The sequence below is a fragment of the Macaca fascicularis genome, chromosome 10 (assembly GCF_037993035.2).
Source record: "Macaca fascicularis isolate 582-1 chromosome 10, T2T-MFA8v1.1".
NCBI classification, from domain to species: domain Eukaryota; kingdom Metazoa; phylum Chordata; class Mammalia; order Primates; family Cercopithecidae; genus Macaca; species Macaca fascicularis.
In genome coordinates, this window is record NC_088384.1 from 32,360,855 (window position 1) to 32,376,647 (window position 15,793).

At 62.6% G+C, this 15,793-nt stretch overlaps 1 protein-coding gene across 5 annotated transcripts; it reads left to right on the plus strand.

The window, feature by feature from the left end:
* Positions 1 to 1,480: 1,480 nt before the first annotated feature.
* Positions 1,481 to 15,391, plus strand: SCARF2 (scavenger receptor class F member 2). Of its 5 annotated transcripts, XM_045363946.3 has the most exons (11): positions 1,591 to 1,845; positions 7,792 to 7,850; positions 7,933 to 8,034; positions 8,241 to 8,760; positions 8,870 to 9,088; positions 9,220 to 9,348; positions 9,958 to 10,061; positions 10,138 to 10,255; positions 10,425 to 10,540; positions 12,097 to 12,249; positions 13,698 to 15,391. In XM_045363946.3, the coding sequence occupies exons 1-11, from the start codon at positions 1,673 to 1,675 to the stop codon at positions 14,603 to 14,605; spliced, it is 2,601 nt and encodes an 866-aa protein (XP_045219881.2). In that variant the 5' UTR covers positions 1,591 to 1,672; the 3' UTR covers positions 14,606 to 15,391. The 5 variants fall into 5 exon arrangements, with proteins under 5 accessions (XP_045219883.2, XP_045219881.2, XP_045219882.2 ...); XM_045363948.3 differs by lacking the exon at positions 8,241 to 8,760 and having other exon boundaries at positions 1,481 to 1,845; XM_045363947.3 differs by lacking the exon at positions 12,097 to 12,249.
* Positions 15,392 to 15,793: the final 402 nt, after the last annotated feature.

The window sequence follows — 15,793 nt, forward strand, 5'->3', positions numbered from 1 at the left end:
CAGCCCAGGGGGTCAGTGCCTCTAAAGCCGGGAGCTGGGCTGGGATAGACCCTGCAGCCACTGGGACCTCTGCTGGCCTTTATTGGGAGCAGTAATCTGGATCCTCCGTGGGAGGGGCCCCAGCACTGGGAGGGCACTGCTGAGGTCAGGGCTGTGCCCAGGCTGAGCTGCCCAGAAGTGGTTGGCCTGTTTATTTGTCCCCAAGTTGTTGCATTTGTGTCCACACTGGTTCCACTTCTCTTTCAGCCCACCCCACCTCCCTCGTGCACCAACATGGCTGAGTGAGGAGCCTGCTCTTCCCCATCCCACTCTCTGCCTGTACCAGCCTGGTGATGCCTGTGGCCTTGGGCCTTTCAGTGGCTCCTCCTCCAAGCCCCCTTCTCCAGCCCCACCTTTCATGGCTATCTGGCCACACCTGGAGAGAGTCTGCCTGCCCTCCTTCAGTGAGCCTGTGGGCTGCATGTGGCCTGCTCCCCAAAGAACACAGGTGCCCTCTCCCTGCTCAGGCCTTCTGCCAGCTCCCAAGTCCCCAAAAGACATCCTCACTAGGACCTGGCTACACACGGGACATTTGTGCTCCCTGCCCAAGCTCTCAACTCCTTGGACCTGAGAGTGGGTCTGCCCCAGTTGCCCCCGCCCGGGGACCTGCACCCTGCTGCTTCCCAGTCCAAGTCCATCTTCCCCGCTGGCTCCCTAGGGCCTGTCCCTCTGTCTTGCTCCCTTCCCACACCTTCCCTCTGCTTTGTGTTGTTACCCACCTTGCCTGATGCAGGAGTTCCCACTCCAGCCCCAACCTCTCCTGGAAATCCGACAGCCAGCAGAACCCACTGCCCAGACTCCCCGAGCCCCCTTCACTCCTCAACTAGGATTGCAGGGTTTCCATCCCGGGGGTCTCCTTCTGTCTACTTCTTCCTACCGCAGTCCACAGCCGGGCCATTCTACCTCCTCTGCATCTCTCCCATCCGTCCCTACGGAGACCCCTTCCCCCAGGCCTCGGGTCCGGACCCAGTCTACCACAAGGCCTCAAGCATCCTGCTCGGTCCGCCCCTTGCGAGTTTTTGAGTGCGCAGGAGTGCGCAGGGGGAGCTGACCGCACATCTCAGCACTACAAGGACTTCGCGGTGGGGTGCTGTGGAGTTGGCTTTCGGCCTCGACCTGGGCTGTCTGAGGGCCTCACTCCCTTAGCCGGTTCCGAGGCGCTGGGGGCGGGGGTGGGCTTGTGGAGTCGCGGCCGTGTCCCCCATCCGCCTTCCTGTCCCGGGCCTGGCTACGCAGTGGGCGCGCGGGGGCGGCTGCTTCGGTAGATGTTTCGGGAGCGGACGGAAAGGCGCGGGAACCGGGGATTCCTCGGGCGGCCCCTCCTTCCCGCAGCGCTCGGCGGGCCTCCTCCAAGTTCGCCCCCAAGTTTGCGAGCGGCCGAATGGGGGCGGGGGCTGCGCGGAGGGGCGGTGGCTAGGCCGGAGGGTGGGGTCTGGCGCGCGGGGCGGGCGCTGCCGCCTGGCCGGCCGCGGCTGGCCCGGGATCAGGGAGCCGATGTGGAATTTCCTGCCCGGCCCGGCGCCCCTCCTGCCGCCCCCCGCCCGGCCTCGCACTCCGCTTCCGGCCGCTCTCGCTGCGGCCGCACCCGCGCCCGTGCCCGCCCCGCGCCTGCCCCGCGCCTGCCCCGCGCCTCATGGAGGGCGCAGGGCCCCGGGGGGCCGGGCCGGCGCGGCGCCGGGGAGCCGGGGGGCCGCCGTCACCGCTGCTGCCGTCGCTGCTGCTGCTACTGCTGCTCTGGATACTGCCGGACCCCGTGGCGCCCCAGGAACTGAACCCTCGCGGCCGCAACGTGTGCCGTGCTCCCGGGTAGGAGCCGGCCTGGCTGGGGGAGGGGGCCGAGAGGGACGCCCGGGGCAGTGGGGTGGCGGCACCCGGCATTGGAAGGGGGCTCCCGGAACTTCCCTACGCCAAATGTGGGCCCCTTCGTTTCCCTCGCCAACGCGACTCCGTTCCAGGCCCAGCCTCGGCCATGGGCCACGACCGTGCATCCGAGGGTACCCTGGACGAGAAGTCACCTGAGGGGAGGACGGAGTGCCGTGGGCACCTAGGGGATGACACGCATTATCCGGGATGTCAGGAAAGACCTGAAAAAAGGGATCCTTGGCCGAGTTGTGAAGTCCACGGGGAAATGCCGGGGAAGGGCATTCAAGCAAAAGGAACTGCATGTGCTAAAGCCCCGCACTGGTCCGACTGGAGCCGGGAGTGGGAGTGAGGAGGAAGGTCAGGGGAGGAGGAGCGGTGCTAGCCCAGGAGGTCCTGGAGCAAGCCAGACTTGGAAAGGCAGACTTGTGTCTTAGAGCGGGCGCGGGTGGGAGGGTGGTGACCCAGGCGGGCGTCGAGGAACCGGCGCTCGAAGTGTACCACAAGCGGGAGGTGGAAGGGCTGTGACAGGCACAGGGGACGGGAGGATGTGGAAACCCTGGCGACAACCAGGGTGCAAGAAGTGGCCACGCAAAGGTGGGGCACCGGCTGGGGAAGCCAATGTGGGACAGGCAGGGGACAGGCCCGGCCGGTGGCGAGTGGGGGTGAGCCAGGGAGCTTGCACGGAGGACAGACAGCCGAGCCCCGGACGCCAGGAGTTGGGAGCTGGGGTCGGGGGAGCCGGTGGGCTGGCCAAAGGCCACAGCAAGGTCAAGGGCATCTCCACGCAGGGGTGAGGATCGGGCGTGTGGGGGCGCCTTGGCGCGGACTGTGGACGCCGCACAGGCTGGCAGCCGCAGAGGCGGCCGCCGGGCTCCGAGCTGGGTCGCGTCGGGGCGCCTGGGCCACGGAGCCCGGGCAAGCCGAGTCCAGGGACTCGGCGCCGCAGACAAGGGGCTGTGAGGGGGCCGCGCGGGGTTTCCGAACTCTGGTCCCGAGGCGCGCAGACCCCTCCCCGCTGCGAGCCCCGCCTCCGGGGCGGGGGCCGGCCTGGCCCGCCATCTGCTTCGCATCGATGCCGCCGCCGCCGACTCCCGGGCCTCCCCGGCCCCAGGAATGCAGCGGCGGCGGCAGGCGGGGCTGTGCCTGGAGAGGGGGAGGGCGCGATCGCCGTGGGCTCTGTCTACTCACTCCAGTCCTCTTTCCCCCGCAGGCCCGGGACCAGGGATGGGGGTCCAGTGCCAGGCTCTAACTGTCCGGAGCCTGAGAGCCCTTTGCTCCCGCTCCCCTTGTCTGCAGACCTCCCAGGAAGCTCCTGCTCCAGGAACCGAGAGCCCGGGTTTGGGTTCCGATCCTGGTGCCACCCCTACCCAGCTGTGTGGACCTGGGCAAGTCGTTTGACCTCTCTGGGCCTGTCTCCACCTCTGTAAAATGGGATTAGGGATCACAACCCCCTCATGGGGCTAAGTGGGGATCGCTATGGTCAATGAGTGGCAAGCGTCGATGGGAAGGGCAGCCACTCTGGGCCCTGCCCACCTGGGGTCTGGGACATGCCTTTGTTGTCCTCCCACCTCTTGCAAGGCTTCCATCAGCCCTTCCCTTTCCTGGGAGGCAGGAGAATGGGGAGAGGAGAGTGCAGAGCCAGTAAAATCCTAAGCACCTACAGTGTGCCAAGCCTGTATTGGTGTAAGGAAGCTGTGGTGGAGATCCTGACCCTGTAGCAGAGGAGACCTACAGTCCAGAAAAGCAAGTGTGTCTAGACATCTAGCAAGAGCTGGGAGGTGTTGAGTTGGGGAGTGCTGTTTCCTTTAGGGTGGTCTGGGGAGACGCGCTGAGAAGGTGGTGAGTGAGCACAGGCCTGCAGGAGAGCATAGAGGCCCTGTGGGTGTCTGGGGCAAGGTTCCCAAGGCAGAGGGCCTGTGGAAGTACAGGAAAGATCCAGGGGGCTGGGCAGAGTCCAGGAGGGACTGGCGGAGGAGCTGTCAGAGAGTGAGGGTGGGCAGGCCACTGTGGGCTGCCACTGCTCAGAAGACTTGGACTTTTCCTCTGAGGGCCATGGGACCCCCTGGGGCTTTGCACAAAGAAAGGGTGGGATCTGACCAGGATTGGCTGCCAGGTGGCAAACACTTCACACCCTGAGGGGCAGGGGGTGGAAGCTGGGGCCAGTTACAAAAAGCCAGGGAGATGGAGGGTGGCTCTCACAAGGCTGGGACAGGGAAGGGGAAGTGATCCCATTTTAGATGTCCTTTAGAAGCTAGAGCTCAGCATCTTTTTTCTCAATGGATCTTGTGTAGACAAGAAAGAGAAGCCAGAGATGCTTCTCCAGGTCTCAGCCTCCCAGCCTGAAAGGACAGGCAGGGGTTATCTGAGACAAGGAAGACTCAGGGTGCAAGGAGGTCAAGAGTTCAGGTTTGGGCTGGTTGAGCATGAGGCCCATGAGGCCTCCCTCTGGTGACGTCATCTATTGGGCAGTTGGATTTGCAAGTCTAGCATTGACGGGCGAGCCCTGCTGGAGGGTCCAAGGTGTTGTCAGGGTTCAGTGAGCTTCCCGAGGGAGCTAGTGTGGGCAGAAGAGAGATCTGAGGATGGGGACAGAAACCAGAGGAGAAGTGTCCAGGCAGGGCAGGAGGAGGGCCAGGCAGGTGTGGGGTCTCAAGGGTGTGGCAGGCAGAGAAGCCTTTCTGCCTGGATTTGGGGGAGAACATGGATAGGTATGGATACCATGAGCCAACTTGAAGGTGTGAGAACTCACAGTGGGTTTGAATCACAGAAGAAATAATGCTCTATGAGGGAGAAACCTACAGCATGTCTTTTTTTTTTTTTTTTTTGAGAACGAGTCTCACTCTCTCGCCCAGGCTGGAGTGCAGTGGCCGGATCTCAGCTTACTGCAAGCTCCGCCTCCCGGGTTTACACCATTCTCCTGCCTCAGCCTCCTGAGCAGCTGGGACTACAGGCACCCGCCACCTCACCCAGCTAGCTTTTTTGTATTTTTTAGTAGAGACGGGGTTTCACCATGTTAGCCAGGATGGTCTCGATCTCCTGACCTCGTGATCCGCCCATCTCGGCCTCCCAAAGTGCTGGGATTACAGGCTTGAGCCACGGCACTGGGCCTCCCTACACAGCATGTCTTACTTGCTGAGGGGCCTGGGCCCAGCCTATGGCTTGGCTCCTCAGGGTCTTACCGACTTACAGAGCAAGCATGGGAGTGGCCCTGCAGCAGGCCATCTTTCCCCACCCATCTTTGTAAGATCTTCAGAGAGTCGGCTTGCCACCACCACCTGGCCTTTTCTGCCAGCCCTTCCAAGAAGGAAAGCATCTTGTCCTCAGTGAACCCAAATGGACTCTGTCCTGCTGGTGGGTATTAGCTCTGCTGGGGTTAGGCCTGGGTGCCCACTAAGCCAGGGATGACCAAGTGCACTCAGAGGCACTGCAACCTGCCCTCAGGATCCTTTGTGCTTAGTATGTGCCAAACCACTTCATAGGTCTGGGTTCTCTCTCTCTCTCTCTCTTTCTCTCCCCTATCTCTATCTCTCTTTTTGAGACAGGGTTTCACTCTTGCCCAGGCTGGAGAGCAGTGGTGCTATCATAGCTCACTGCAGCCTCAAACTCTTTGGGCTCAAGTGATCCTCTTGCCTCAGCTTCCTGAGTAGCTGGGACTACAGGTACATGCCACCATGCCTGGCTAAAAACATCTTGGCTCTCTTAATCTTTCTACAGTAGGACCAAACCCATGAGCCCTACTATATAGCTAAGGAGCCTGAAGCTCAAAGAGCTTAAGCTCCATGCCTGAGGTCACACCGCAAGTGGCAAACCCAGACATCAAACCCAGCTGAGTGTGGCCCTAAAACTGGGCTCCTAGCCACAGAACCGCATGTCCAGGGCAGAAGGGGGTTAGTGCTTCCGGGGCAATTCCAGCAGGCCACCTGGCAAAGCTCCTCACAGGAGGGACACCTGCAGAGGCTCTCCATCCAGTGGCCACGGTTCAGAAGCAGACACAAGTGGGTGGGTGATGGCCAGCAGACCTGGGTCTCCCTGCATTTGGGCACCTTGGTGCTCCCTGGGTCAGGGCTGGGTGGGTGGAGACGTGGGGGCAGGGGCCAGGAAAAGCCAGGCCTTCGTATTCCTGTCTCTGGTTTTCAGTTTTAGTCGTGGAAAATACACTGAACCGATTCCCCAAAGTTTGGGATTTTATGGTCCTGTTCGCCAGGTCCCATCTTTGACCTGAAGGAGAGCCAAGCCTTGTTCGGGAGGAGGGGCCTCGAGGCCCAGGTGCTCTGTGCAGGGGGTGGAATTCTGTCTAGCTGGGGAATGGTTGGGGCATCTTCTGCAGCCTGGGCAGGAGCGTGCCAGGCACGTACTATCCTTAAATGCATGGTGTGGAGGAGCCAGTCTGTCCCATCCCACTGGGGTCTTCAGGCTTCCTTCCAAACTCCCCCCACCACCACATCCTGGTTCTGAATTCAGATACTGAATCCAAGCCTGCTTGTGAAGAAGCACGCTTCTTTTCTCTAAAGTGCGAATGGCTGTTAGTGCCTTTAGGATTGAGGCGAAGTTCTGGGTTGGCTGGGACCCTAGGATCCTGCAGCCTTGGTGGTGGTTCCTTCTCAGCCTCCTCTGCCCCTGAATGTGGGCTAACCCCAGCTCATCTCCTATGAATCCTCTCTAGCCATCATGGCTTCACTCAGGCAGGGCCTCCAAACCTTTGTGCTCACATACCCCATCTACCCGGGGTTTTAGAGGTTGTGCTCTCCTGAAGTGCTGCGGTTAGAAAGGACCTACTGAGGTAGCATTGTGTACTCTATAAAGCATTGTGTACTCTATAAAGCCAAATCAAATGGAACAAGAGGAAGACCATCAGCATAAACAAGCCTGGCATGCTGGCTCATGCCTGCAATACCAGCACTTTGGGAGGCCGAGGCAGATGGATCACCTGAGGTCAGAAGTTCAAGACCAGCCTGGCCAACATGGCGAAACCCCGTCTCTAGTAAAAAATACGAAAATTAGCCATGTGTGGTGGCATGCGCCTGTAATCCCAGCTACTAGGGAGGTTGAGGCAGGAGAATTGCTTGAACCTGGGAGGCAGAAGTTGCAGTTAGCTGAGATCATGCCACTGCACTCCAGCCTGGGCAACAGAGCGAGACTCTGTTTCAAAAACAACAACAAAGGCATAAACAGATGCTCTAGTAGCTCCTTCCTCCACCCTGGTCCCTGAGCCCTTTTGCCACAGTTTGACCTTCCTCCTGCACATGGAGGACTCCCCATGTGCCTGCTCTTTCCCTAGTGGCTGGGTGGGCCTCACCCCACCTCCCTCCAGAAGCCCCTCTGCCAAGTGGTCACCTCACTGTGTCTACATGCCACCCCCCACCCAGAGGCTGCCCCTCCCCAGTGGAGCTCAGCCCCAGGGTTGGGGCATCTAGGTGTGTCCCTGTGGCCCAGCCAGTCCTAGTTCTGTCCTTGTCATGCCATATCATATCACATCTGGATCCATGACACCCATTAGGCCGGGCCCTCCACTTGGAGGGATGCCCTAGACCCTCACGTTTGAGCAGGTCCTGAGGCCCATGGTCCTCTTCCTGGCTGCTACCTCACTGCGGTCCTTCCTGGGACTCCAAGGCCACTTTTCTCAGGCCTAGTGGCTGTGGGAGGAAGACACAAAGGAGTTAGGTGAGATGGGGTGGCGGTTCTGGGCTGGAAAGTTCTTGGCGGTCAGGTCTGTTTGTGGCAATCCTCCACTGCCAGACACATTGCCTGGCAGGACCTCAGTAACCACCCCCCTAGGACAGGAGCACAAATGCAGAGGCAGGGAGTCTGTGAGGAGGCTGCAGAGGAGCCCTGAGCAGATGGGGGCTGGGGGAGGGGCATTGCGCTCAGATGTCCTCCCTCTGCTCGCAGCTCCCAGGTGCCCACGTGCTGCGCTGGCTGGAGGCAGCAAGGGGACGAGTGTGGGATTGGTGAGTGGTCATCCCGGGTACCTGGGGCGGGGTCGGGGGCGGGGCTAGGACGCGCAGCAGCTCTGGCCTGTCTGGTCCACAGCGGTGTGCGAAGGCAACTCGACGTGCTCGGAGAACGAGGTGTGCGTGAGGCCTGGCGAGTGCCGCTGCCGCCACGGCTACTTCGGTGCCAACTGCGACACCAGTGAGCGTGGGGTCGGGCCGGTATTGGTCGGTGGGGCGGAATCCTGGAGAGATGGGGCGGGGTCCAGGGTGGGGCGGGGTCGGATCGTCTTCGGGGCGGGTCCCCAAAGGTGGCGGCTGGAGTGCGGGACGCGGGCAGGTTCTGGCTGGCTGGGGGCACCTACTCAAGCACCGGGGCCTTCCACCCCCTCCGCTCCTCCCCCGCAGAGTGCCCGCGCCAGTTCTGGGGCCCCGACTGCAAGGAGCTGTGTAGCTGCCACCCACACGGGCAGTGCGAGGACGTGACAGGCCAGTGTACTTGTCACGCGCGGCGCTGGGGCGCGCGCTGCGAGCATGCGTGCCAGTGCCAGCATGGCACGTGCCACCCGCGGAGCGGCGCGTGCCGCTGTGAGCCCGGCTGGTGGGGCGCGCAGTGCGCCAGCGCGTGCTACTGCAGCGCCACGTCGCGCTGCGACCCACAGACCGGCGCCTGCCTGTGCCACGCAGGCTGGTGGGGCCGCAGCTGCAACAACCAGTGCGCCTGCAACTCGTCTCCCTGCGAGCAGCAGAGCGGCCGCTGTCAGTGCCGCGAGCGTACGTTCGGCGCGCGCTGCGATCGCTACTGCCAGTGCTTCCGCGGCCGCTGCCACCCTGTGGACGGCACGTGTGCCTGCGAGCCGGGCTACCGCGGCAAGTACTGTCGCGAGCCGTGCCCCGCCGGCTTCTACGGCTTGGGCTGTCGCCGCCGGTAAGCGCGGTCTCTCGGCCAGGGAGGGAGGAGGTGGAAGGGCGGGCCGCCGATGGGGGCAGGGGTGAGGCGGGTCCCAGCCTTCCCTAGCCTCCGACCCCTCCCCCAGGTGTGGCCAGTGTAAGGGCCAGCAGCCGTGCACGGTAGCCGAGGGCCGCTGCTTGACGTGCGAGCCCGGCTGGAACGGAACCAAGTGCGACCAGCCTTGCGCCACCGGTTTCTATGGCGAGGGCTGCAGCCACCGCTGTCCGCCGTGCCGCGACGGGCATGCCTGTAACCATGTCACCGGCAAGTGTACGCGCTGCAACGCGGGCTGGATCGGCGACCGGTGAGCAGCCCTGCTTCCGTCGGCCCAGACACGCAGCCCCCTGCCCTGCCTCCCCCATGAAGGCCCTCTGTCGAGGGCACTGTGGTCCGTTTGCTTCCATTTCTGCTGACGCCTCCTCCCATCTTTCCAAGGTGCGAGACCAAGTGTAGCAATGGCACCTACGGCGAGGACTGCGCCTTCGTATGCGCCGACTGCGGCAGCGGCCACTGCGACTTTCAGTCGGGGCGCTGCCTGTGCAGTCCTGGCGTCCACGGGCCCCAGTGAGTGCCCTGGGACCGGGAGGGGGTGGAGGGCTTGTATCTGCCACAAAGGAGGGTCCAGCCAGACCCCAGGGGCCGACGAGGTTGCCTTTCCACCCTGGGCTGGGTTATCACCTCAGCCTTGGTCCCTTACCCCAGATAGGGGGTGACAGTAGGCTCTTTGAGGGCAGTTTCCTGCCCTTATGTCGGGAAGCCCACGTTCAGCGCCGGATCTGGTGACCAGTCCAGCTTGAGTCAGTGGGCTCTTGAGGTGACCCCGAGTTGGTATAGAAGGAGCAGGGACCTCCACTTACAGCCAAGGGTCTGGTTCAGCAGCCCCTCTTCCCACCCACCCAAGTCAGCCCCAGCAGTGGGCGCTGCTGCGCGGCCACCACGGGTCCTATCCCCCAGGTCCCCCCAACTGGTTGTGCAACATTCGTTTCCAAAACATCCACCACCCCAATATGTGCCACGGGCAGGGCTGGGCTTCAAACCCTAGACGATGAATGGAGCGCGAGAGAGCCCGGTTCTGGGACCCTGGACCCTGGGCCCTGGCCGCGGGTGAGGGGTGAGGGTAGGGGGCATCCTAGGGGGGCGGCTGTGGCCTGCCTTGACCCTATGTCCCGGCAGCTGTAACGTGACGTGCCCGCCCGGACTCCACGGCGCGGACTGTGCTCAGGCCTGCAGCTGCCACGAGGATTCGTGCGACCCGGTCACTGGTGCCTGCCACCTAGGTAAGTGGATGAGGGGCGTCCCGTTAAGGAATGCAGGGGGGGCCAGAAACCGTGCTGACCCCATAATCCCCTACAGAGACCAACCAGCGCAAGGGTGTGATGGGCGCGGGCGCGCTGCTCGTCCTTCTCGTCTGCCTGCTGCTCTCGCTGCTCGGCTGCTGCTGCGCTTGCCGGGGCAAGGACCCTGCGCGCCGGTAAGCCCAGATACTGCCCCGCTTTCGCCTGGGTTCAGGCCGCACCCTCTCGGTGCCACCGGACCCAGATCCAGCTCTTCCCCGCCCCCGCCCCGGACGTGGCCCCGCCCCTTCTGTGCTCCGCACTAGCCGAGATCTATCACCCCTGGGTCCCGCCCCGCCCCCGCAGGGAGCTGTCGCTTGGGAGGAAGAAGGCTCCGCACCGACTATGCGGACGCTTCAGTCGCATCAGCATGAAGCTGCCCCGGATCCCGCTCCGCAGGCAGAAACTACCCAAAGTCGTAGGTAAGGATGACAGCGCGGGATCTCTGGAAGAAACACCTCTGGACGCAGGACGCTGCTGGGAAATGGGTGTGAGGGGCCCCAGATCTCAGTGAGGAAATGGGGGACCTTGAGTGTTGATGTGCGTGGGCGCGAGGAGGTGCGACCAGAGGGAAGGTAAGAGATGTGGCAGCTGAGGGCGAGGCCGGGTAGGAAGGCAGGAGTCGAGGTGCGCGGGCTGATGTGGGCGTGCGTCAGAAGCGTTGGCCCCGAGAGTGATCGCATCAGGGGTGTGTGGACAGCGGGGTGCTGCAGGCTCCCCCAGTCTGTAGGAGAATGCTGTATATCCCGGCCAGAGCTGCTGGGGGAATGCGTGGGCACGGGAGTGCCCTGCCCCAAGGAGAGGACCCGCCCTCCTGCCTACATCCCCAGCAGTACCCAGAGATCCTCCTGGAAAGTGGGCAGGCTGGTCCCCACCCACCAACAGGATGGGGGTGGGGTGGGGTGTGCCGCTTCTCTCCGTGCTGACTCCCACCTGGGTGGACCCTCTCTTCCTCTCTTTCCCACTTATTTCTAAAGATGGAGGGGAAGGGGGCTCAGACCCTTGGGAGATGAAGGAAACAGCTGAGAAAACCCCTTGGCCAAGCCGGGCGCAGTGGTTCACGCCTGTAATCCCAGCACTTTGGGAGGCCGGGGAGGGTGGATCACCTGAGGTCGGGAGTTCAAGACCAGCCTGACCAACATGGAGAAACCCCGTCTCTACTAAAAATAGAAAATTAGGCGGGTGTGGTGGTGCATGCCTATAATCCCAGCTGCTCCGGACGCTGAGGCAAGAGAATTGCTTGAACCTGAGAGGCAGAGGTTGCAGTGAGCTGAGATCGTGCCATTGCACTCCAGCCTGGGCAACAAGAGCAAAACTCTGTTTAAAAAAAAAAAAAAAGAAAGAAAAAGAAAAGAAAAAAAGAAAAAGAAAACGGAGGGAGAAAAAAAAGAAAAGCCCTTGGCCCACCTAGCAGCATGGCATCTGGGGACATAGGTGTGGGAGTGGACCCCACATCCCTCTGTGGAATGGAGGCCAGGCTAGCCAGCTTCTGGGGCTCCCTGTTGTGGGGTCTGCATCTCTGAAGGCCAGGCCTAGGGTGCAGCTTGCTGAGATGGGCTGAACCAAAAATGCAGCCCTGTCACTGCGCATTTGGGCTCAGAAGTGTTCCAAGGCTCCCCTGAGTCCCACAAGGCAGGGCCTAAAACAGAGCTTGGAGGCCTTGGTGGCCTGTCTCAGCCCTGTCTCCCACCTTTCTGGCCTTTTCCCAACATGTCAGCCCAACCTTTTCCAGCTCCCTGGCTGCACACACTTGCCTTGCACCTTAACACGTTTTGCTCGTTTCTTTTCTGGGTTCACCTCTACCCATTCTCCAGTCCTGGTCCAGTGTCACCCTACCTGTTGAGTTGCCTGTGCCCCCTGCAGTCTGAGAGTAGGGCTGGTCTTGGTCACTCCATCAACATTTGTGACAGCAGGGGCTAATGAGGGCACTGGCTGGGGCAGAGTGGACCCTTGGCAGCTCTGCCTCATCCTTCCCCAGTGGCCCACCACGACCTGGATAACACACTCAACTGCAGCTTCCTGGAGCCACCCTCAGGGCTGGAGCAGCCCTCACCATCCTGGTCCTCTCGGGCCTCCTTCTCCTCGTTTGACACCACTGACGAAGGCCCTGTGTACTGTGTACCCCATGAGGGTGAGTAAGGCGCTGCTTGGGCATCACTCCAGCCCAGCAAAATGGTCCCATGGAAAAGCTGTGTTCTGGGCGGGCCACAGGAGAGGGGCAGGCAGCATGGAGAGGAAGGGCTTGGTCATGCTGGTACCTGAGGGTTGGCCACAGAGCTGAGGCCATAGAGCTGGACTCTGCTGTTCAGTGCTGGAGACAGGTGTGGGGAGATGGGTAGGCCACAGCCCAGGTTGCTTCTGGGGGAAAGTAGGCAGAGAGAAGTTTCCGGGCTTAGGTATGGGGTGGCAGAGGAGACAGGAGGAAGGGATCCACAGAGTATGTGGGTGCACCTTCAACCTTCACCTGCAGCCTTGGGTCCACAGATAGCAGAAAGGAGCCTGCCGGGCTGGGATTCTGCCCTGTCTCCTCCCTTGCCCGTGCCCCCAGATGCCCTGGGCAGGTGACCAACTCAGAACCTCAGAAGCCTTATCACTTGGTCTTTTTTTTTTTTTTTTTTTGAGATGGAGTCTCGCTGTGTCGCCCAGGCTGGAGTGCAGTGGCACGATCTTGGCTCACTGCAAGCTCTGCCTCCCTGGTTCACGCCATTCTCCTGCTTCAGCCTCCCAAGTAGCTGGGACTACAGGTGCCCGCCACCACGCCCGGCTAATTTTTTTTTTTTTTGTATTTTAGTAGAGACAGGGTTTCACCGTGTTAGCCAGGATGGTCTCGATCTCCTGACCTCGTGATCTGCCCGTCTTGGCCTCCCAAAGTGTTGGGATTACAGGCTTGAGCCACCGCGCCCGGCCTTTTTTTTTTTTTTTTTTTTTTGAGACGGAATCTGGCTCTGTCACCCAGACTGGAGTGTAGAGGCGAGATCTCCACTCACTGCAACCTCCGCCTGCTGGGTTCAAGCAATTCTCTTGCCTCAGCCTCCCGAGCAGCTGGGATTACAGGAGCCCACCACCACGCCCAGCTAATTGTCGTATTTTTAGTAGAGACGGGGTTTCACCATGTTGGCCAGTCTGGTCTCGAACTCCTGACCTCAGGTGATCCACCCGCCTCAGCCTCCCAGAGTGCTGGGATTACAGGCGTGAGCCACTGCGCCCGACTAGAAGCCTTATCTCTAAAAGAAGGATAATGGAACCCCCGTGGGGACGTTCCAGCATCAAATTCGATGATGCAGGCTCCCAAGGCTGGAGAGGTGTCGGGGCAGGGCTGCCAGGCCAGGCCAAGGTTGGGCTTCAGTCGCATGAATGCACCCATCACTCCCGGCACAGCCTGAGTTCAGAGTCAGCCGCACAGACTGAGGCTCTGAACTACGTGTGTGGTTGGTGCTCTGTGCCAGGCACGTCTGGATGCCAGGGTGACACAGCGCCAAGGGCATGGGTAGAGGAGGGAAGGTGAAGGTTTGTGCCTGGAGGTTGGAACCCCTAAAGCTATTCCTGAAGGCTGTGAGCACCCTGCTCTTCCCTTGCCAGAGGCACCAGAGGAGAGCCGGGACCCCGAAGTCCCCACTGCTCCTGTCGAGGCGCCGGCGCCGTCCCCCATGCCCTTGACCACGCCAGCGTCCGCCGAGGAGGCGATGCCCCTCCCCGCGTCCTCCGACAGCGAGCGGTCAGCGTCCAGCGTGGAGGGGCCCGGCGGGGCTCTGTATGCGCGCGTGGCCCGACGCGAGGCCCGGCCGGCCCGGGCCCGGGGCGAGATTGGGGGCCTGTCGCTGTCGCCATCGCCCGAGCGAAGGAAACCGCCGCCACCTGACCCCGCCACCAAGCCTAAGGTGTCCTGGATCCACGGCAGGCACAGCGCCGTTGCAGCTGGCCGTGCGCCGTCACCACCGCCGCCAGGCCCCGAGGCCGCGCCCAGCCCCAGCAAGAGAAAACGGACGCCCAGCGACAAATCGGCGCAGCCGGTCGAGCACGGCAGCCCCGGGACCCGCGACCCAACGCCGCGGCCCCCCGGGCTGCCCGAGGAGGCGACGGCCCTCGCTGCGCCCTCGCCGCCCAGGGCCCGAGCGCGGGGCCGCGGCCCGAGCCTCTTGGAGCCCACGGACGCCGGCGGTCCCCCGCGAAGCGCGCCCGAGGCTGCCTCCATGTTGGCCGCGGAGCTGCGCGGCAAGACTCGCAGCCTGGGCCGCGCCGAGGGGGCCTTGGGCGCGCAGGGCCCCAGGGAGAAGCCGGCGCCCCCACAGAAAGCCAAGCGCTCGGTGCCGCCAGCCTCGCCCGCCCGCGCGCCCCCAGCAACCGAAACCCCGGGGCTTGAGAAGGCGGCGACCGACGTGCCCGCGCCTGAGACGCCCCGGAAGAAGACCCCTATCCAGAAGCCTCCGCGCAAGAAGAGCAGGGAGGCGGCGGGCGAGGGGGGCAGGGCGAGCGCGCCCACCCTGTAGCAGGCTGTGGCTCCTCCGCGCGCAGCTCCCTCAGCTTCGCAGCGCCGCCTGCCACCCTACGCCTCCCACGCGCTTGGGCACGGGCGGCCTCCTATTGGCCGAGCGCCGCGTGGCTAGCGGAGGCGTCTCATTGGCTCAGGTCCTGCAGCGGCTCCTGGATTGGAGCAGTGTGCTCTGTCGGGAAGGGCCCATCCTGTTGGTCGAGGCCTGACGGGCGCTTAGCGGGCGACTCCCTCCCCATTGGCCAAGTTATGGAGCGCTCCGACCAGGCTGCGTCTCATTGGCCAAAGATGGGAGGGTTCCGCCTAAAGACCGCCTCTTACTGGCCACGAGTGGACTTGGTTGCGGCTACCTTCTCATTGGTTGAGGCCAGAAGCACTTCTGCCTAGGCTGCCTCTCCCCGGCTAGGGCCTGGTGCTTCTGGCTGGAGGGTCCCTCCTTTGGCCTTACCAACAGAACCCGGGGCTACCTCCACTGGCTGGGCTCCCGGGCATCTGGTTGACCCCAGCCTGGGGAGGAGGGCTGGTCTCCGCTCCTCAGGGGCTTAGTCCGTCCCACCCCTTCCCTTCCCTGGCAACCGGAGCCCCGGCCCCTCAGCTGTCAGCTGGTTTTGATGGCCTCCCACTGCCCCACACACCGCGGGACCTCCAGGGGCGACTCTAGTGGCCTGAGGAGATGTATTTATAGGCCCCCAGCAGGGCTGCTCCCACCCTGGCCGGTGCCCCAGGATGGGCTCCTCCCGGCGGGGGCTTGGCCAAAGCTTTCTTAATAAAGTGCCTTTCCCCTCGTGCTCTGATCACTTCCTGTTTGCAGGCTTCGGCCAAAGATGCCCCCCCAGAAGTAACTTTATGTGACGACCTGTCCTGCACTCTCCCCCACCCCTTATCTCAGCGGGGAGCCCTGGAGCCCTGGCGTGGGTCTCTGGGGACCATGGTGGAAGTGGGCTGCGTCAACCCACATGCCTCGTTTGTTTATCAAGTTTATGCGGCCCCATCCGGCCTGCCCCATCCTGGACTGGTCACGGGGAGGAAAGCTGGGTGGGGGCAGATCAGGCGGAGTCCCTGACTGAAAGGGACAGGCGATGGGTCTGCCTCGGATCTGGGCATTTCCCCTGGCCGCTGCTGTTAAACTTGGGCCTCAGAGCTGTTGGTAGCAGCTTGCGGGGGGTGCAGAGGCTGAGGCCAGGGG

Excerpts from the sequence above, each read along its gene's own strand:
- SCARF2 (XM_045363946.3), top strand. The coding sequence starts at position 1,673 with ATGGAGGGCGCAGGGCCCCGGGGGGCCGGGCCGGCGCGGCGCCGGGGA. Across the intron at positions 9,349-9,957 it reads CCTGGCGTCCACGGGCCCCA|CTGTAACGTGACGTGCCCGC; the intron begins GTGAGTGCCCTG and ends ATGTCCCGGCAG. Across the intron at positions 10,062-10,137 it reads CACTGGTGCCTGCCACCTAG|AGACCAACCAGCGCAAGGGT; the intron begins GTAAGTGGATGA and ends AATCCCCTACAG.